Source organism: Thamnophis sirtalis, unplaced genomic scaffold, assembly GCF_051295495.1.
Source record: "Thamnophis sirtalis isolate CommonGarterSnake01/CBP01778 unplaced genomic scaffold, rThaSir2_p1.2 scaffold_4, whole genome shotgun sequence".
Classification (NCBI taxonomy): domain Eukaryota; kingdom Metazoa; phylum Chordata; class Lepidosauria; order Squamata; family Natricidae; genus Thamnophis; species Thamnophis sirtalis.
Window position 1 is genome coordinate 31,897,411 of NW_028261384.1, and position 21,694 is coordinate 31,919,104.

Genomic DNA, 21,694 nt, shown 5'->3' on the forward strand with positions numbered 1-21,694 from the left:
ATGGCCATAATTCACTTTCTTCAGTGTCATAACTCTAAATGAACTGCTAAATTGAGGACTACTTGCATGTAGAACACCACCATTTACAAGATGAATCAAGGAGAATTGTGGATGATCCAAGTTGTTTGCCTTTAAATGCTGTTAAAGGTGCAACTCTTAAATCCAGAAAGCTCTTTTCTTCATGCAGACATTACGCCCATAGATCCAAGGCTGAAGGCCCCCTTTCCTACTAGCCTTTGGATAGCTGCAGACTGCGTTAGTGTAGCCTTCTATGACCTAGAATCGAAAGGTCTGGGAGGAGGCAGCAGCGCCGTCTGAGCCAGAACAGAGGTGGGAGAGAAGCAGCTGTGGCGGGGCGGAGTCTTGCCGGCGTGAGCCAGCACATTTCTAGAAGAGGCGGTCGTTGCAGCAGCTAACAGAAGCCAGCTGAGCATCTTTCCCGCGGTAACAACCGGTGCAACCTAGCCTGCAGCCTCCCTCCGCTCGCTCTCTAGAAACTGCCTAAAAGCAGGAAGACAGCCTACGGCAAATCCTTGTGCAAAGGTAATGCCAACCCGGCCACCGGGTTGAATTTGGATCTCTGTGGGTGATGTCCTGCTCTTACTTCCTATCTCCCCTTCCTCACCCCGCCCTTTTCTCTGTCCTACAAGCCCCGGAGAAAGATGCTGTGCTTGAATCGTCCCCCCCGCCACCCCCCGACCCCCGGGTTGGACCTGCCTAGACATGACTGGGAGGGAAGGTGTATGCCGCAGTTAACCTAAATGCGGTTCGTGACTGTAAATTTGGACTCCCAAGATGGTTTTGAGAGCTTCAGCTGGTGGCTCGTGAATTTTTTTTTGAATGAATTTATTACGCGCGCGCTCTCCCCCTTCCCGGTTCCCATCCCAGGAGGAGGAGAATTAGAACTGGTTGCAAAATATGAAATACATTAGGCATTAAAAGTCTGCCTCTGAAGTGGGAGTGTCTTCCCGAAGAAAATGATGTGGGCATTCCCTACGTTGGTATCTGAAGCTGGTGCAGGATCTCCGGGTTTGTGGGCTGCTAGCCATTCCGCATTCCAGCTTCCCATAGAGGAGACCCATTAACTTACCATAGGTACTTGGGAATAGAAGGAAATAAAATACTACTCTGTAGAGCAGTTCTTCCCATCTCTGCAGCTTTAAGATGTGCGGACTTCAATTCCCACAATTCCCCAGTCGCCAGTTGAAGTATGCACATCTTAAAGTTGCTAAGATAAAGAAACATCATTTGTAGAGAAGGATTTGGTTTATTCTAACAGGAAAGAGAATAATCCAAATAGGAAAAAGGGTAACTTATTGAGTAATCAAAAGATATCAATTTGTTTGGGATGTTTGTCTTTATTTACATATTTGTTTTTGCAAGTGTTTCTGGATTGCCTAGTACTGACAACACCTGGTGGTTTAACAACAAATAAGAAATAAATATGGCCTCCCAGTCACCCAAATATTCCATAGCAACGAGTCTCCAATTGTCTTTCTTTTTTTAAAATGGTGTCTTTTCTATCTTATAGAAGACCAAAGAGGAAGGTGCTAGGCACATCTCCAGAGGCAAGGTTTTCTTACGGTCTCGGCCCCTTATAAGCTTTTCTTCTTGCAAGGATGGGATCCCAGGTGTTCCCTTTTGTGCATATATAAAGCAATTTGTAAAATAAAAGAAACCTTTTGCTTTTGGTTGCCCTGCACCTCAACTACTGTCATAGTTCAGTAGTGAGCATAGTGAAAGGTTCCTTAGTAGGATTATGGGGATTTAAATATCAACCCATTGGTAGAATATCAACTGAGAAAATATTCATTAAGATATAATTTTCTATTAAAGTAACAAAACATTCAGCAGCTTTCATAGCTTTTTGCTGCATTGAGTAGAAGCAAGAAATTCACATTTACTTAAGTAGCCCTTACTTCGAGGTAAGTGGTACATATTTAATTTATTATAGTAATTGGCATTTGCATATATGAGCTAAGGAGACTAAAATATGTTAACTGTTTTCCTATGAAATGTTTATGAAAATATTGAATAATGTATGTTATCTGAATTAAAGGTTTATAATTGTTTCACTTGTTCATTATGATGCCTTTTTAAATTTAAGGCAAATGACGGGGGTTTAAATACCTTTGGAGTATTTGGAATGTCATCTAGTAAGATCCCCTGATTCCTTCTGTTTTTTAATATTTTGTGATAAAGGTTAAGGAAAGACTGGTCATTCTGGGAGATTCAGCAGATCATTTTCTGTTGCTGTACATAAAGCTAGAGGTAATGTTTGGAACTGCTCAGCTAGATTTCAGCTAAATATTAGAATACGGATTAAAAGCTGTGTGAAAGTGAAGCTGAGGCCCTAGAGATACATTTGCTTTTCATTCTCCGAAAGTATTAAAGCAGGCAACTATCTACTAGACATGTTGCATTTGCAAGTTGCCTGCATCAAGGCAGACATTGTTCTAGATTATTTTTAGGATCCCTTCCAATATTAAAAACTCAGTGATTCTGCAAAAAAAGTAACCAGATACATTTTTAAAATGCTGCCAATTTGATTCTTATGTGCAAATACTAGGGTATTAAGGCCTACTAAACAATATCTCAAGCTACCTCTCAGTTGGATATGTTACTCATACTATGTCTGCACATTTTTTTCTACAATGCATGAATCAGCCTCCTGGATTTAGCACTTTCCAGAAGAGCTGGGATTCTAATCCTCAGAATCTGCAGCCCATGTTCAATAAAAACAGGTTTTAGAAATGCCTACAAAAAGAGAGGCTTTCCCTTCTCATATTAACATTTGCAGGATCTTTTTCTGTGCCCTCATTAATAAAACACTCTTTCAGTGGTGAGGAAGCCTATTTAATTTTTTCTGTATTGGGAAGGCATAGAATAACATATGTATTCCATCACAGCTAAGATCACTTAGATTTTGCCAAGTTACCTGTAAATACCAGATTTTTTTTTGGGGGGGGGGGATGTTAGAGAAATGTTAAAATCAACCTTTTTGCAACTTTTATATTCTATCACTCTATTAAAAAATGTCTCTCAATGAAAGGATGCTCAATGCAATTCACAAAATATTCCCGTGTGTGTGGGGGGGGGAACGGGGGACGGGATAAACTTTGAAAAGATTCACATTTTAATACTATATTATCTAAAATTTTAGAAACACTAGAACATTTATATTTATAAAATTATCTATTCCAATAATTTGCTTATATCTATAACCTTTTCAAATGGTAATTATAAAAATTACATTGTTTTTCTAATTTTATAAAAAAGATATTTAAAAAGTGTGGTATTATTTTGCTTGGGGGAAAATGCTTTAGTTATTTCCGTTCCCCTTTCTGTATATGGAGAAAAGCAGATGACTTTACTAATGACAGAAAAAAATGCAGTGTCTAGATAATTGTGCATAGAAAGTTTGTTTAAGTGCTTTGAATGTGCATTCCAGGCAAGCTTTATGTTGATCACTTTTTGCTTCCGTTTGAAAAATCAGCTAATTTTTGGCATCTTCTTTCGAGTACCTACATGAAAAAGCTAACTGTTGGATTGGCAAAGTCCAATAGAAGTAAAAAAAAAAAAAGGATTGCAATAATCTAGTATTGAAGTTTGATTTTGGTTATTATTCTTTATAGCTTAGTTGTTCAAGTGTGAGAGAATTACTTAAATAGTCGAAATGGTCCCATCCCCGTGACCTGTCAAAACCGCGCTCAACTAAGCCGCGCCCTATTAAACCGCATCGCTGACATCATCAACAGGGCGACAACAGCCAGCGCGGAGAAAGAAGGGCGCTTTAAATAGCGCTTTGAAAGCAAGCTGATTCAACTTAAGATAAGGGTTAGTTTTAGGGTTAGGTTTAGGGTTAGGTTTAGGATTAGGTTAAGGGTTAGGGTTAGGTTTAGGGTTGGGTTAAGGGTTAGGGTTAGGGTTAGGTTAAGGGTTAGGGTTAGGTTAAGGGTTAGGTTTAGGGTTAGGTTTAGGGTTAGGTTTAGGATTAGGTTTAGGGGGGTTAGGTTTAGGTTTAGGGGTTAATTTTAGGTTTAGGGTTTACAGCGTGCTTCTGTCTCCGCGCTGTTGTCACCCTGTTGATGACGTCAGCTACGCAGTTTAGTCGGACGCGGTTTAGTCGAGCGCTGTTTTGTGGTGGAACCCCCATCCCTACCCCATCAGCCTGAATAGGTCTGATTTTGTGAAAAGTTAATTATATACATAGGGGACAAGTCTGTACTGGAATGTTTTATTGTAGGCCCAATGTGTCTTCTTTTATAAGAGATGAGTGAAAGCTGAGTCCTCAAGAGTACTTATAGACTTCATATTCCTTTTATGTACCTTCTAGAGCAGGGGTGTCAAACTGACGGCCTGCAGGCTGAATGCATCACGTACAGACCACGCCCACCCTACCTGTGTGAATGGGAAAAAAAGAACATTGTGAAATGTCATGTGACAGCAACAAGATGTTGCATGTTTGACACCCATGCTCTAGAGCTTCCTACTATGACATTTGCCAAAAATGGATGAAGAGTTTTCCCATTAGAAATGGGGAATGCACAAGAACTGTGTTATAAACTCAAAAAATAAAAAACCCAATTCATTTTATCCCAATGTTAGAGGAATAGCCAGCTTGAGTGAGACAAAACCCTATTCATTTTGCAGTGTAGAACTGAACTTCTCAGTCCTAGAAACCCTAGAAACCAAAGAACTGAGTATAGTATTCTCATTATAATGTCAGCATCTTTATTATAGTAGTATTTTTCTGGTCACTTAAAGATCAGAAAATATATCCAACATCTTCAAGATTTGTTGTATTTTATTTTATGTCATTTATATGTCTTCCAAATAAGTTCCACTGTATGATTAACATTTAAAATTCATAAAAACCATAAATTATGAAAGCACAACAATTAAAATGTAACATCTAAATTAACAACAAATGAATTAGATCAGAGTTCCCCAACCTTTCTGGCTTTGTGGACCGGTGCGGGGGGAGGGAGAGAGGGGTTGGTTTTGCATGAGTAAGGGGCAATCATGTACGTGCATGCACCTCCATTTGTGCAAGTGGTGGCATGGGGCACTCCATGGCTAGGGGTAAGGGATCCCTGAGTTACATCATTTCTAAAGAGATGACTGTGTATTCTTTGGGGAAAAGAGAGGTATAACAATAAAATTAGTAGATTTCTTTGTTTGTAAATAATAGAAAAACATGGAAGTAAGTAGAATAAAGGTGGTCCTTGACTTATGATCACAACTGAGCCCCAAATTTTTGCTAAATGAGACATTTGTTATGTGAATTTTACACGTTATGACCTTTTTGACATAGTTGTTAAGTGAATCACTGCAGTTGTTAAATTAGTAACAAAGCTGTTAAGTGAATCTGACTTCCCCATTGACTTTGCTCGTCAGACGGTTACAAAAGGTGATCACAAGACCCCAGGACACTGCAACCATCATAAACATGGGCCAGTTGCCAAGCACCTGAATTTTAACCATGTACCATGGGGATGCTTCAATAGTTGTAAGTGTGAAAAAAAGTCGTAAGTCACTTTTCTCAGTGCTGTTGTAACTTTGAACAGTCACTAAATGAACTGTGGTAAGCTGAAGACTATTTATATAACATAGCCTAAACAGCCAATACAATCATAGTTTCATAGAGGGATCTTGCTGGTCTTTTAGTTCAATCTTCCGCCAAGTGCAGAATTCTCAGATTATTTGTACAAATAATTATCTAATTCTTGAAAACTTCCAGTGATGAAGCAAATACCACTTCAGTAGGCAGGCTGCTTCTTTGCAGCCTGTCTACTGACTTCATTGCTTTATTACTTTTACAGTCATTCATTTATTTTAGATTTGGCTCTTACTGTAAAGCTTCTACCTACTGGTTTTTATTTTACTTTTGGGTGCTTTGGGTTCCATTAATAAAGCATGACAATTGCACAATAAAAACCTAGTGTAAAAGTACCCAGGGTCACAAGAGGGAAAAAGAGATCCTCCATTATCACTGTACCCTTTTTTAATATGTTATACCAACTCCCTCAATTCTAGAAATTAGAAGTTCTTTACTAAATTCCTCTTGGAGTTGTTAGATAATAGCCTTTGGCAGCTTGTGCATTGATTGCTTCAAATCTCTGTTCATGTATTTGAACAATGCTGAAGAGTGTAAAAGTAAGCATAATTAATGCTTTCCTTGGGCTCTGTGTGCCTCTGATGGAATCTTTGCTCAGCTGTGCTGGACATAAATCAATAATAATGCTGTTACTTGTTAGAAGTCCTAAAACTATTATTTCTTTTTAGCCTCTCCCTGTCCTGAATCTTGTCTCCCCCCTCCCTGCAATTAATAGTTAAGTAACGTGATTGTGACAGTAAAGTAATCCCAAATAAACCTAATTGGATTGTTTTTTAAACTCAGAACATACCCAAGTGGGAATTAAGTTACAAGTTGGGGGGAAAGGAGAGAAGTTAGTCAGAAACACAATTCTTCATAGCTCAAGTAATACTGATTGCCTATATAGTTACAGGTAAACCATACGTGGAGGAATATGAAGAAAATCTATGTAGTCACTCTGAGTCGATACTGATTCAGTGGCACATAATCAGTCAATTAATTCACCAATCTATCAAGAGAAAGCAATGTGTGTTGAGACGAATTATGTTTCAGAAGCTAGCTTCTATTAGTTGCTCATAATTAGAAAATTGCACTTACATTTATACTCATGCCAATCTAAATTGAGGTTCTGAGATTAATATGCAGATTGGAGATTGGTTATTTCTCAGAATATACCTGCCTGTGAATTTTGCAGGTCTAAGTTTAGAAATTGTACATATGGATCATTGGAGAGCAACAGCTGATACTAGAATCATTATTCCCTTTATGATGTTTCAAATTGTTTATTTCCCATTTGCTATGTGTAAATAATTGAATGAATACTACTTCAATTAATAGTACTATGAATAATAACAACAATGGATAATCCTTTAACCTTTGGGAATCAATATTGATCAGTTTCAGAACCTGGATTAAATAGAAAGTAAGCAAATTGTATTTGTAAGACAGAGCTGAGCAATTTTTGGGACACTATGAACTACAATTCAATCTCCTCAATTTCTAGAGAATGTTCTTGCAAACCTTTTGCAAACCACTGGCCAAGCCATGTGTAATCCTCAAGGTAGGAAAGGTTATACACCCCTGTCATAGCTGTTCAAGAAAATTGTTTTTAGATTTACAGGGGCTAAGGCAGTATTTAAATACGGGATGCTGAAAAAAAAATCAAATTGTCTTTTAAAATCAAATGTTTTAATAATGCATTTACTCGATTGGATATTTGCTTACCATTGCACAATATAATAGGCTATTATCAAGGAATTCTTTCAATCATATCATAACTCTTTCCCTCTTTCCCCTTTTCCTACTCTATATGCCTATAAATATTTTGAGGTAAAAAAAATACTTTTTTGTTGGTTCCCAACACTGATATCTTCTGTTTTCACTCCCTAACCAGTGAACCATCATGTCAGATAAGAGTGACTTAAAAGCAGAGCTGGAACGTAAAAAACAGAGATTAGCTCAAATAAGAGAGGAGAAAAAAAGGAAAGAAGAAGAAAGGAAGAAGAAAGAGGTAAATGTATGTGATCCAATATGTTAAGGTATTGTTCCTACTTTTTACTTATGTCTATTTTGGATTAATATTTTTTCATCAGAGAAAATAGAAAAGAAATACAATCTGGTACAATGTCAGTCTTGTCATCTCTGATGCTTTCGATCCATCTTATATGTTGAGCTCCCCTGAACTTTGATAAGCATATTTATTTCTTTTTAGTCCGTAACTTGTATCCATGCCCAAAGTATGTAGATTTTTGTTTGCTGTGAATTGCTACAAGAGAGCTAGTGTAAGGGTGGAAGTAACAAAGCAGGACTCAAAATGATTATGCAAATATTAAGCAGATGTCTCCCATTGTCAAGATCAGAAGTATAGGATCAAATTTCTGTTTGCTTGAAAAGGTGAGAGAAAAAGACTATTTATCTACAACAGGGCTGTTAAATTCCCGTCCTGTGGGCCAGATGTGTCATGCGCTGGCTAAGCACATGCCCGATTTGGTGAAGGGGAATTTATTTATTTATTTGTTTGTTTGTTTTTGTTTTTTGTCAAACATGTACAAGATAACAAGTATAGGTATGAACATAAACAAGAACAAAGGAAATAATTGCAAATAAATGGGGACAGTAAGAAGGGACTGTAGGCACGTTGGTGTGCTTATGCACGCTCCCTTTATGGATCTCTTAAGAATGGGGTGAGGTCCATGGTGGACAGTTTGAGATTGAAGCTGTGACAATGGAGTCAGAGCATTCCAAGCGTTGCCACTCTGTTGCTGAAATTGTATTTTCTGCAATCGAGTTTGAAGCGGTTTACCTTGAGTTTGTATTGATTATTTGCCCGTGTATTATTGTGGTTGAAGCTGAAGAAGTCATTGACAGGCAAGACATTGTAGCAGACAATGTTATGTACTATGCTTAGATCGTACCCCAGACAGTGCAGTTCCAAGATTGTCCAAGCCCAAAATTTCAAGCCTGGTAGCATAGTGAATTCTATCGTGGGTAGAGGAGTGGAGTACTCTTCTTGTGAAATACCTCTGAATCCACTTAATCATGTTAATGTCCGATATACAGTGTGGGTTCCAGGTAGATGAGCTGTAAAATATACCTATATGTCACATGATGTCACCATGACGAGGTGAGTTTGACACCATGATCTATAATATAGGCATGATGTTAGTCATCTGAAATAAAATGATCTGTATATATTTGGCTTCTATCTTGCCTGTCTGAAGCAAGTAATCTTAGTTGTGAACTTTTCCTCTAAGTAAGGTTAAGAGTTTTGATATATCACCTTGCCTAGTATGAACCTTAACAATGGCAAGTTTTAATTTAGTTGGGAACCTATTGATTGTTCTTTCATAACTTAAACTTTTAATTTGCAGACCTATAATTCAGAAATGTTTAGCTTATTTTTCTTGCTTTGCAGATCTATAATTTAGACATCTCTAGCTTTTCTATTTTTTTCTTTTTGTGTCCTGATAAGTTGGCATTCATTATAATTGGTGTATAAGTACAAAAAGCTGTTGATAATTTCAAAATAGTTGTGGCTTGAAATGGAATTGTTTATTTGTGAAAACATAATTTGTGATCACCTTATGGCTGCTGCAATATTTATGGGTGTTGCAATATCTTCATGGAGGGCTTATTATCTGGGGAGGTCTTATTTTTTGGAAAAACAGGTTATCATCCATCCATCCATCCATCCATCCATCCATCCATCCATCCATCCATCCATCTATCTATCTATCTATCTATCGTTCTACCTATAACATAAAGAAAAATGCAATTGCAATCTGTATCTCCCTCTCTCATTTTATGGCTGGCTAGTTTGGTTGCTAAGGTAGCAAATTTGCATTTACTGTTCTTCAGCAAAATAAATGATAATTATTTTTGCATTGTTGCTTCCTTGTTTAGAATACTGTCTTATTCTTTTAACATGACATATTATTTGATATATCCTGAAGAATGTGCATGGGGATTTTTAATTAAGTAATTTATGCTCCTCCCTTTTTAATTCAATCATAGCATAAAATAGAGATAAGAAGTGACAGTGAAATTCATTTAATACAAAATCAGGGAAGCATTAAATGATGCCATTTCCCTTTTTGTCAACAATAGTTGCAGTAAAAAATACCTGTTATCCTTTGGATATTATAAGGGAATTAATTATAGATATATTTTACAATTCCCTAAATATTTGAATGACTTATATTTTGGAAATACAGAATAGCATTTTCAAGATCCAGATTAAATGCGTTGTTATCAGATATGCTATATGGTAGATTTCAAAAATGCTTTCTCTTAAAGACTTTGTACCTGTAATGGTTGTGATCTTGAAATGGTGGGCATTTTATTATAGTGTGAATTTTATAAGAATTTTATGTGGGAAGTTAAATCAAGATGCTTCTGAGTATATAAGCATTTTAATGCAGATACAAATCCTCAGATTACACATCCATGTACATGTTTGTCTCTTTCATGCATTCACACAAACATCGTATATGGATGTGTATGATAAGAAGGCAATACCTTTCATCATTAATGATTTAAAGAATCTTCTAGCCTCACCCAACATAATTGTTGAAATGATATAAAGCTTGACTTAATTAATACATTATAGGCCCAGCAATTATTGGATGATCTAGAAGATACTATACAGCCTGCCCATATGCTGTGCAATTAAAGATTGGGTGGAGAAACACATTCATTTCCAACCTTGGAGAACTGTTTCTGCTCCATGTGTTGCATGCAAAACTGAGCTAGATTTTGCCAGATCTCCTGCAGACAGTTGGACAGTTTCTTACATGCCTAGACATTTTTTATTTAGGCAAATACTAATCTTACTTTTCTAGCTATACATCAGCAATAGCAGTGCAAAGATTAAAATTATCATCTTAAAATACAGATTAAATCTGTATTTGGTATCTGGCTTGGTATTCTATTGGCATTGATATTGTGTGATTATGTTAAAACAGCAATAAAAAGACCTGTTGGCAGAGCAAAATAGCCAAAATTGTAATTGGGAAGTATCTACCATATTGTTACTTTTTCAGCTGAAAGTTGGGGAAAGGGGCCAAATATACTTCTGTTTAAAAAGCTGATGATAGTCATATATAGATGTGTTTTATGGGGATTAAAAATAATAATTTAGAAATGGTTGTTGTTCTCTTTGCAGTGCATTAAATGCACAAATGCATTTAATGTGTCTTGTTTTTCCTTTAAAAACAATACATAGTTATTGAGGTAGAAATTAGGATGAACACGTTTTTTGCTTACTCTGCAATTCTATTGAAAATCCCACCACTGAATCTGCTTCTTCTCCTGGAAGAGAGGCTACCGGTCATCTGTGAATCATTCTAGTTACTTGAATTTTCTGAATAATTCTTCATTGCTGTTAATTCAGGCGGATTCTCAGCAGAAGAAGGAACCACCCCAGGAAGATTCTGATCTGGATCGCAAGAGAAGAGAGACTGAAGCTTTACTTCAAAGCATTGGTATTTCCCCAGAACCTCCTCTAGGTACTCTTAATAGATCCATTAATGTTTTTCAGTTTCTGTAACATTCATGCATTATTTTAATTGCTGCATGCTTAGCTTTTATTGTCTTGATGTGTCTGTGATGAAATGTATGTGGTTATACATCATGTAATACATGATTGTATGGCTTGTTGATAGCAATTCTCATCCCCTTCCTTGCTGAACATCAGCTTTGTATGCCAGCATAGTTGTCACTCATGCCACCATTAGTAGCTTGTGTTCCATCTTTCTTGGAGCAGGGCTTAAATTATTTATAATAATTGCCACTTTCAAGATAGATTTACTCATGGAACCCAAGAATAAAAATGTACATACATAAATTATAAAACAAAAGAACCTTTTTAGTTTGTTCACTTGGATTTTTGTTCAGTATATACATTTTCCCTCTTCATTTTTTGCTGTTCTTCAAGAAGATGGAATCAGTGCTGCAGCAGTGTGCCACAAGCTGTGCCATTTTTGTATGTGCCTTCAACATTGCAGTGTACAAACATAAATGAGTAGGGTTGTATTATGATGCTGCAACATTGGTTCCATCATTTTGCCCCTTGTTCACTCCCAGAGAAAACACTGAGCACAATCTAAAGAAGTCTTGGATAATATTATTAAATAATGTGATCTTTCTACAGATTTTAAAGCAGTATTTCTCAAACACTGCAACTTTAAATTATATGGATTTCAACTATCAGGATACCTGATGTTGTCTGGGGCATTCTAAAGTCCACACATCTTAAAATTGCCAAGAAATATTTAGAAATATTGTTTTAGAGCTATGGCTTCCTTGATGATATTTTTTGCAAACCAGAATTTAGCTTCTACTGGCATGGCTGATAGAACCAAGAAGTAGAATTGGTGGATAATGACTCATTGTCATTATCCCTTCACACATATTCTTGCCAAACTGTTTTTATTACAAAACAATGCCTTTGGGTTTTCTTTCAGTTTATTCTGATGACAGTTCATGGGGAGAATATGTGTACAATTTTGGAAATCAAACTGTGGCCAGGCTGCTTCACTGATGTTTCTGCCAACATATGTGAATGGTTGAGCAAAATGAGCTAAATCAAGAAATACAGGTTGTCCTCAACTTATAACCACAATTTGGAGTTTGGAATTATGATTGTAAGTCATGCTGGTCATTAAGTGGGTTACCACGTGACTATCTGACTTTACAACCTTTTTTGTTGTGATAATTAAGTGAACATGGCAGTCATTGAGCAAACCCCCATTTTAGCAGATGGGTGGGTTTTTTTTGCCAGAAATTAGACGTAAACACTGGTTTCCCGCAAAAAGAAATAATCATAAATTGCAGTCATGTGACTGGAATGTGATCAGATTACCAAGCATCCAAAATGCAAGTGTGACGGGGGGGGGCAGCCATTGGAACTTCAAAATGGGGTTTTAAGTACCTTTTGGGGCAGGAGTTGTCATAACTTTAAATGGTTGCTAAGCAATTGGTTGTAAATTGAGGACTACCTGTATACATTTAAACATGAAGTTGAAATACCCATTGTATTTTTGACTGTGGTTGTGTGAAGATTAGCTCTAATTGGCTTGTTTTTATTTTATCTTACTCCTTCATTGCCTAATTAAATGTGATTGGGAGTTTTCACTTTAAAAAAAATTGTAGTTCACCTTTAATTTATACATTTGATATAAAAAAGTTCCCTCCCTTCCAGCCTAGAGATTTATTAAATTAAATCATGGAAAGTAATCCTATAACCAAGGCTTGACCAAGGTATGACCAAAATGGTTTATGCTTAATATTGTACACTTGGGAAAACCTGGTCAATTATTTCCTTCCAATTAGATTAGTTTTGGAACTCTAACTGAAGTTCTTAAAAATAGTTGAGTCCATAATTCTATCCAAATACTGATTTATATTTATGTTTGATCATCCACAGCAGGTGGCAGCTTCTAACTGACCTTGGCTTATCTTGGCAAAAAAAAACCAAAGCAGTTGTGAATGTGATTGATTCTGAGATGGGAGATCATCAGCAAATTCAAAAGCTTAAGTTATATGAGAATCAAAAAACTAAAGCCAACATCACATCGTCCTGGAAGAAATCTACTTTATTCTTGCCAAGAAAACTACCAATGTCAAGTTAAAATCAAAAGAATGTATCTATATTTAAAAATACTTATCTGAAAGTTTGTAAATAAATAAATATACTTTATACTGGTCCAGAATTGATTCTCTGTTCTTCTTGAATTCTGCATATAAATTAAAATAGGTATTGGTTATTTTTATCTTGGTTTCACCAATATTATAACAAATTTAAAAGTAATTAATTATATACAGGGTCAATGCAAGGGAACTTTAATAAATGCTGATTGCAGGTTTTAACTAAACCATTTTAGAACACCTGTTGGACTGACCTGGGGGTGTGGGGAGGGTGTGTGTCAGGCATGCCTCCTTCAATATCCAAGAAAGAAAAACCTCAACTCCATTTGAATAGAGATAAAGTACTTTTACTAGATATGAATTGAAAACAGAAAAAAGGAAAGCAAGATCTGAGCCAAATAGGCGTGAACAAGTACATATCAAACGATTGCCTAGCCCCCTCCCTCCAGTTACCCCAGCCTAGTGTCCAATCTGCAACTCCCTAAGGTGTCATGTGGGGTGCATCTTCAAAAGGCCTTATCAGGTTGGTATGCAGGACGGTTGGCCTTGACCAAGTCCAAACATCAGCCATCAGCATGCGCAGAAGATGGTTAGAACAAAACTCCCTTCTACATAACTCCTCCAGTTTCATATAATTCCCTTAAGCAATACTATGCCCCCACCCTCCCTGTTTCTGTGGCAGCTGATAGCAAGCAAGTGAAGCACATCACAAAGCTCTAGTCCCTCTGGAATCCCCCTGGTATTTTTTTACAGAAAAGTCTGAGATTTTTGTAGAGGATCAGGAATAATATTTTTATTGTGCTGGCAGAAAAATTCCAAATACGTTAAATAAGGCTGAGAAGAAAAAGAAAAAAAAAGCTCGCGGAATTCACATCTGCTGGAATCATTTGCCATAAACAACCAATCTGAGCATAAAACTATAGAGTATTACATTAATAGCCAGCATACCTGCGAGTCCGCCTACTGCCACATACCTCCCAGTGGCCTGTAAAATCCCACAGATTGGGCCTCCTTTGGATGCCCTCAGCCAGACAATGTCAGCTGGCAGGCCCCTGGAGGAGAGCCTTCTCTGTGGCTGCTCCGACCCTTTGGAATGAGCTACCCCCAGAGATCTGGACTTTACCCACTCTCATGGCCTTCAGGAAAGCTGTTAAAACATGGCTATTCCACCATGCCTGGGGCTGTTAATCTCACTGTTGAGGTCCAGTCCCGATTGAACGAATGCATGTGTTGTGATTTTAAATCTATCCTTTTCTATTTTTTTTCTTCCTCTTCTTCTTTTTTGTAAGCCGGCTGGATTCCTTCGGGATTGGGCAGCATATAAATTTTAATAATAAATAAATAAATAAAATAAATAATGAATATTAGTGATCTTAAAGACACAAGAAGCTATTCTGTTTTGTGATATTAAATAAATGTCCAAAATATCTTTTCTTTCTTGAACTATACTTCTTGTTTTCATAGAAAATTAGAAGGCTTTTTTAAAAAGTTTTTTGCTCAGTAATATTTTGAATTGTCCATTATAATTCCATTTTTAAGTAGCAACAAAAACATTTAAGCTCTAACTTTGGTAAAAACAAAATTATCAAAAATAAATTGCCTACTGCCTGCCCATGCTTAAAAAATCAGTTTTACTTCAGGTCAACGTTGACTTTTAATTTTTTAATATAAAAAAATGGGCTCTGATGTTAACCCAGTTCATGGGCCAGTTTAAACTTCCCTAAAATTTAATTAGCAAAAATATTTAGAACTGACTGGTTTTTTCTTTTCTTCTCCTTTTTTCACCATTTAAAACCCTCCTGCATGTGCAATCATTTTATTATTTGGATCCCGGTTCATAATTTTCTTGACGGTGCTCTACATCAGTGAAATCATTGCATGTTTTAACATGGGATACCTGTTATTTTCATTATTTAGTCCCAACCCCTATGTCTCCCTCTCCGAAATCAGTGAGCACACCCAGTGAAGCTGGAAGTCAAGATTCGGGAGAGTTGGGACCTATAGGAAGGTAAGATAAAATGTTCACATTATGTGCTATCTACTTCTCTTGAGGATATTTTTGGGAAATGTATTTCTGTCATGGTTCTTGTGTGACTGAACACTCTGTTTTAGAGAGTATAGGCCGCAAAATGAAATTATGTCAGAAAGATGACTTGCATTTGTTATATGTCACAATGCAGATCTATACAGGTAGTTCTTGACTTATGACTTTAATGGAGGTTATTCATTATAGTCATAAGTTTTGATGAGTGTAAAATGAGTCATTGTGACTAGATTCATTTTTATGGCCTTTTTTGTGTTGGTCATTAAATGAACACTGCAATTGTTTAAAGAATGCTGCTTTTGTTAAACGAACTCATTATCCACTGTGGGGACATTTTTGCAAAAATTGGAAGTAAACTCACATTTTTGGCAAAAGTGTCATAAATTCTCATGTGGCCTTAGGACCCTGCAAAAAACCATAAATACAGGCCGGTTGCCAAGCACTCAAAATGCAGTCACATGACTCCACGGAGGCGGTTGGAAATTTGGAATTGGGGAGAGGTTCGTTACAATTTAAAATGGTCACTAAGCAACCAAACAATTGAGTCAATGATTACCTGTATGTTGCATTTTTATGTCATGTCATAGCAAACATTTAATCACTTGCCCCACTCCTCCATCATTCTTTCCCTCCTCCACCCGGGATACCCATGTTTCAGAGATGAAATCCTGTGTTAGAAAGATTGTCAGAGAAGATTCCTTTTATTGAAGCTCTGTATTTTGAAAAGCTGATACTGACTTGGGACATGAAGACTGCTGGCTATTTAATTATGATTGTTGAAGAAGCCGCAATTGCATGGATTTATACAACATACTAAGCCAAAACCAAACAAACCATATTGGGGTCTAGCATGATGTGTGAACACTTCTCTGTTTTAGAAGAACAATATTCTCATCCATTCAGTTTTAAACAGTTTTAAGAAAAAAATGGAAGAAAATGTAGCAGCATTCATTCACTGTGTTTTCTAACACAGAGGTCCTTTGTATGCATGCGTCTTTTAACTGATATAGCAGTTAATTACATTGCCTTATAATTATTAGTTTTAAAATAAATTTTGTCCTGCTTTTATTCTTTGACATGTGATTTCTAGGGTGCAATTAATTTCATCAATATTTCAAAACCTTTTGAAACATAACTATAGAGTTAATTTTATGCATAACTTTCACTGATTATCTTCTTTTCAGATAAATTTTGGGACAGATTTTTGGTTCAGGGAAAGATGCATGATTCATTTTATTTCATTTCATTTTATGGTCTTCTTTTAAAGAGTTAAGAAAGAACAATGCTTTTTTAGGGATGTCCTGTAGTGAATGGCTGTCCAATCAATGTAGTGTCGGCAGTGTAACATAATGGCAGGTAATAAAATTTTCTGTTGTTTTGTCTTTAATATAGCAAATATTTGAAGACAAAATGACAATACTTTTGAGCACTTGTTGTGACTCTGCATGTAGATCTTGTTCATCCTCTTTTAGGGGATAACATTTTCTTGTTATTTCTCTGTGATAGAGATGGGCAACCATAGCCCTCATGTTGCGCATCGGGAAGTCCTATGAGCCTAACAGAGCATGTCTTGAACATCTCGAGACTTTTGGCATAGTTTTTTGGGTCACTTTAAGGTATACATTGGTATGGTTGTTGCCATTATCCTCTTACTTTTTTAAATCGATGTTGCAGACGTGGAATTTTTAAGATGCAAAATGTTGCACTATTTTGAATTATTCTTAACACTGGACTGAAATGTCCTTGCGCAGATTCCTGTCACATTATGAATTCACTGCCCACATTCACTTTCTATAAGGTGTTTCTTTTGGACTGCATCAGGATGTCTTGTGCTCTTCCATCAGATCTTTGGAATCATTTTGAGGGTTATGGTTTTCCGTAAGGTAGAAATAACATTACCATTAACTTCCCATCTCCTGAAATAGAACATTTTGCCATTGATTCCTATGAGTTGTTTCTTTAGTGTGGTGCTGTTCCAAACATTTTTTTCCACTTCTGCACCATTGAGCTATTAGAAAAATCAGAAGTGGTAGCAAAAACTAAGATGTCATTATCCTCTCTGTGGTTAAGACAAGTGAAACCCACCTCAGATAAACTGGAAGTTTTGCAGGTAGGAGCGGGAGACCACTTGGTCTCCATATTGAGTGCCAGAGTGGTAGGCATATGATGAGGGGGCAATGACAGGAATAGTGATATAATGATAACTTTAGACAGTATAGGAATATCAAGGCTTTTAGCCAGGAGTGGGTTCCGGCTTTTTCTACTGCCAGTGTGCTCAGGGATGCTCTAAAAATAATGCTTCTGTGTATACTCAGAAGCATTAGTGGCAAAACCTATGGCACTACCAATAGAACTGGTTCAGGGGCATGGCTGGCCGAATTACTACCTACTCGGCTGAACTGGTAGGAACCCACCACTGCTCTTAGCTGAGATTACTTGAAATGAAAATCGGATTCTAAATGGACTTGCATTACAGTGAAAAGAGACTTGTAGATTTTCCATCTAACTTTGGATTCCCTAAGTTTTTACTCACTGTTGTCTGTTTAAACTTAAGGTCTCACAATTCGATGCAACACAACCATTAATAATAATACGGGGATGGCATCTGGGGGTTTGTTTGTTGGTTCTTGTATAGAATTGGAAATGTATATCATGAGCTTAGTGTGCTTCTGATGCATTCTTTTTGGGCAACCTCTATTATAATACAGTAATAGAAAATGTATCTTTTGTTTTTATAGCCTTGATATAAATAATTCATACTTGACATGCACTTTTATTTCTGTTTTAGAACACTTGTAGACACAAAAGGGACAGATATGCAGGAAGAGTTGATATAACTTCATTTTGTAAACTTAGTAATGAAATTCAAAGATATAAAATTTAAAGTAAGCTATTTTCTATTTCTGAGTAAACAGCAGTCAAATGGCAGTCAAGATTTCCATTTCTCCTACTGTCTAGATATTTTTCATAATCAGTATTCTATAATTTTGATCATATTCCTAGATTCAGAATGAATAAAAATACTTGTTAAGACAATACAAGTATGAAAATAAAACTATTTCTAATAACAAAAAAACAATTAGTATCAATGAATCTGTAATAGATAATTACTATTTTGATTTGTTTCCAGGAAAAATTCATGTCTGTGGTTCTTCTGAAAGTGTAACTACAGCAGTGGTGGGTTGCAGACGGTACGCCACAGTACGGGGGTACCGGAGCCATCCTGGAACACTGGATACAGTTCCAGTACGGTGCTCCGGAGGGCCCACCCACCCGCCTGAGCTCCTTACCGGTGTTTAAAGCTTCTGCACAGGCGTATGATGCGTACAGCTCCTGCGCAACACTCCGCAGAGCAGCTGGAGCATTGCAGAGGCGCTAAGACGCATGCGCACATGTGCGCGCGCACTGCACGAATCCATGAGGATGCCACCAGCCTCTTCCAACCGTACTGGTTGGAACGGGATTTGCAACCCACCACTGAACTACAGGTATTATACATCTGAAAGATTAACATTCCCTCCCTCCCATTTTATAGCGTTAAATTTGTATTACCCAAAGTTTTCACTTACAGGTAGTCCTTGATTTACAATAATTTGTTTAGTGACCATTTAAATTTACAATTTCAGTGAAAAAAGTGATTTATGATTGTTGTTCACACAACTGTTGCAGCACCCTCATGGTCACCTTATCAAAATTCAGACACTTGGCAACCGAGTCATATTTATGACAATTACAGTATCCTGGGGTCATGTGATCATATTTTGCAAAGTCAATGGAGAACTACAGTAATTAACAACTGTGGCTAGAAAGATTATAAAAAGATTATAAAATCAGGCAAAACTCATTTAACAACTGTTTCATTTAGCAACAGAAACTTTGAGCTCAATTGTGGATATAAGTCGAGAACTGCCTGTAGTATAAAATACGATATTCCCATATTTATTCCTAAGAGTACATCACATATCAGATAGAACTGCACAATGTAAGCTTTTAGCAGTTGAGATGTCTCAATTTATACTTGGATAAATAAAATTAGACTCTACTTCTCTGCATCTTTGATCTAGGAAAAGGAATTAATTTTGGAAGTCTGCTATTTACAGAAGCTAGAGACTCAGCTTAATGAGTCATTTTGCATGTGGAGTTTGTGGCATCATTAAGAGGGCTGATATTGTCATTCCTCAAGGAAGGATGGAATTCCATTCTCTGTGCTCTTCTTCTCATTAGCAAGTTTGTTGTGCTATAGAGTAGTTCAGAGGGGAAGGGTTTTCCTTTTCCCTAAGGTGATATCTAGGGTGCCTTACAACCAAAATTTTAGTCCTTGGTATTAATTAATGTAATATGTTGCAACTATTGTAATTCGTGGCTACCATACTTATTATCTAGTCATGAAATGCTTAATTAGACTGCTTTTCTTTCAGAGGTGGAAACAACTACTAGCCCCAAGGAAATCAATGGTATAATTTACTTGTTTCTATCCATAGAGAAATATAGATGAAAAATGCTACATGGAATAACATGGATGTTTTAGCAAGGTCCTGGAAGCCAGAACCTCAAAGGAATAGACGTTTGCTTAGCAGCTAACAAATATTGTTTGCAAAATCCACTTTTGAAAATTTGTATCATTGTCAAATGTTCTGTTTTACATTTTATCCCTCATTTGTAAACTTTCTACATATATGGAAGTTAAAAAAAGTAATTTGTACGCATGAGCATGAAGATATATGACAATACAACAAAGTTTCTCCATTTCAATTGCTCATCTCTTTCTGGTATGCTTTGTTTTCTTAATGGGGATTAATGTTTATGATGCTTTAAATGATGAAGATATATTTTATACCTTGTATTTTCACCGTGAAATTATTTAATTAATTATTTTGCCATTTCATCATGTCTTCTCTACATTGCTTTACATTTCATATCAAGATATCTTGTTCAGTATTTCTTTACTTAGACCATTCCCATATAGTAACAGTTCAGGTCAGGACTGCTCTTTCTGATTGCTTGTTGAACACAAACGTGATGATATTGCAATTAATATTTCTCAACTAATTACTATAGCCTTAGAAATTTTGTACATCTAATTAATTTATTACCTGTACATTAGGCTAGCCTAATGACTAGCCTAATTCTTAATAAACTTCTATATACATTGGTGCACTGCAGTGCCAAATAATTTTTTACATCTTGGTGTCTTTTGGTCTTTTGCTTCTAAAATCCTCAGTGATCTGCATGTCAGAGATTTATAGAAGGGAACTGTTTTCCTAATCAGGTTATATTTTATTTAGGTTGTGAACTGTTATAATATACAATATTGTATTGGACAAAAATACCAAAAATGCTCTTGAAATAATAAAGGATTAAAGAGCTGTTTATTTCCAGAGAGGATCCATGGATTACCAATTCGAAAACTAGATTTCACATACCTCACTAATTTATGGTTGCTTAACTATATCTTACTAAGGAAACCTTAAGTTGTTAAGGTTGTTAAATTTGTTGAATCATTTATAATAGTGTATTATATCAGTGTTTAAATTCAACAGAACTCTAAGTCATAATCATTGAAACATGATGATGCCTGAACATGTCTGAAACTAAAGAATTCCCAAAGAATTGTTAACATGACTCAAGTTTTAACTGGGAAACCTTTTCAGGTTAATTAGGTTTAGGATTGAACATATAATGATTACAAATACTTGTACAAGGGTATGAAATGCCCTTTCCCATATCTCTGATCAGTTATAATTTACTCCTCTAAAATAAAAAGAAGCAATTTTAAAGATGGAAGAATTGAGCAAACTCTCATAATTAAAATTAGCTAGTTTCTCATTTCCAAGTTTAAAGAAGCATCTTAGTCATCTTTAAAACAATTATATAACACAGCCATTTCTATTTATAAATGATGCATGTGGGTCATTTCCAACCCCACTTACTGCATGAAGTATCAGCACAGATGGGATGTATCACTGTATCTCAGTAATATGCATCTATATCACGCCTAAAAGACTGATATACAAATCTCTTACGTAGTTCTGTGTAATTTTTGCCTAAAATTCTGGAAACCTGCTGCCCAGTGATAATGAACAAAATGGATTAGAAATATTAGTGAATGGCAGTTCCTAGCTTTCTTCAACACAGATTTTACAGACTAGGGAGCTAATTGCAGGATGATCATAGATTGTATATTATAATATTATATTTTAATAACCCATATTTTGTGTATTAGTTGGGTCAAATCTTTTTAAAACAATGCTAACAGTAATAATACAAATAAGTATGCATAATCCTGATCTTTCAATTTCAACAGTACCATTCTCTCTTTCTAATTCTTTATCATTATTCCATTAATTCATTTAAGCATAAATAACATTTCTTTGCACTATGTATTTATTATCCCCTACTAAGTT

At 36.1% G+C, this 21,694-nt stretch overlaps 1 protein-coding gene across 6 annotated transcripts in view; it reads left to right on the forward strand.

Moving 5' to 3' along the window:
- Window positions 1–315: 315 nt before the first annotated feature.
- Window positions 316–21,694, forward strand: part of DYNC1I1 (dynein cytoplasmic 1 intermediate chain 1) — a 188,618-nt gene continuing 167,239 nt past the window's right edge. The window contains exons 1-4 of one of the 6 annotated variants that reach the window (XM_087712713.1): window positions 316–543; window positions 7,494–7,616; window positions 10,992–11,082; window positions 15,164–15,254. In XM_087712713.1, the coding sequence (XP_087568839.1) occupies window positions 7,503–7,616; window positions 10,992–11,082; window positions 15,164–15,254 (296 nt within the window). In that variant the 5' untranslated portion in view covers window positions 316–543; window positions 7,494–7,502. Of the gene's footprint in view, window positions 544–7,493; window positions 7,617–10,991; window positions 11,107–15,163; window positions 15,255–21,694 lie in introns of all 6 variants that reach the window. The other 5 variants (XM_087712711.1, XM_087712716.1, XM_087712717.1 and 2 more) reach the window with 5 other exon arrangements.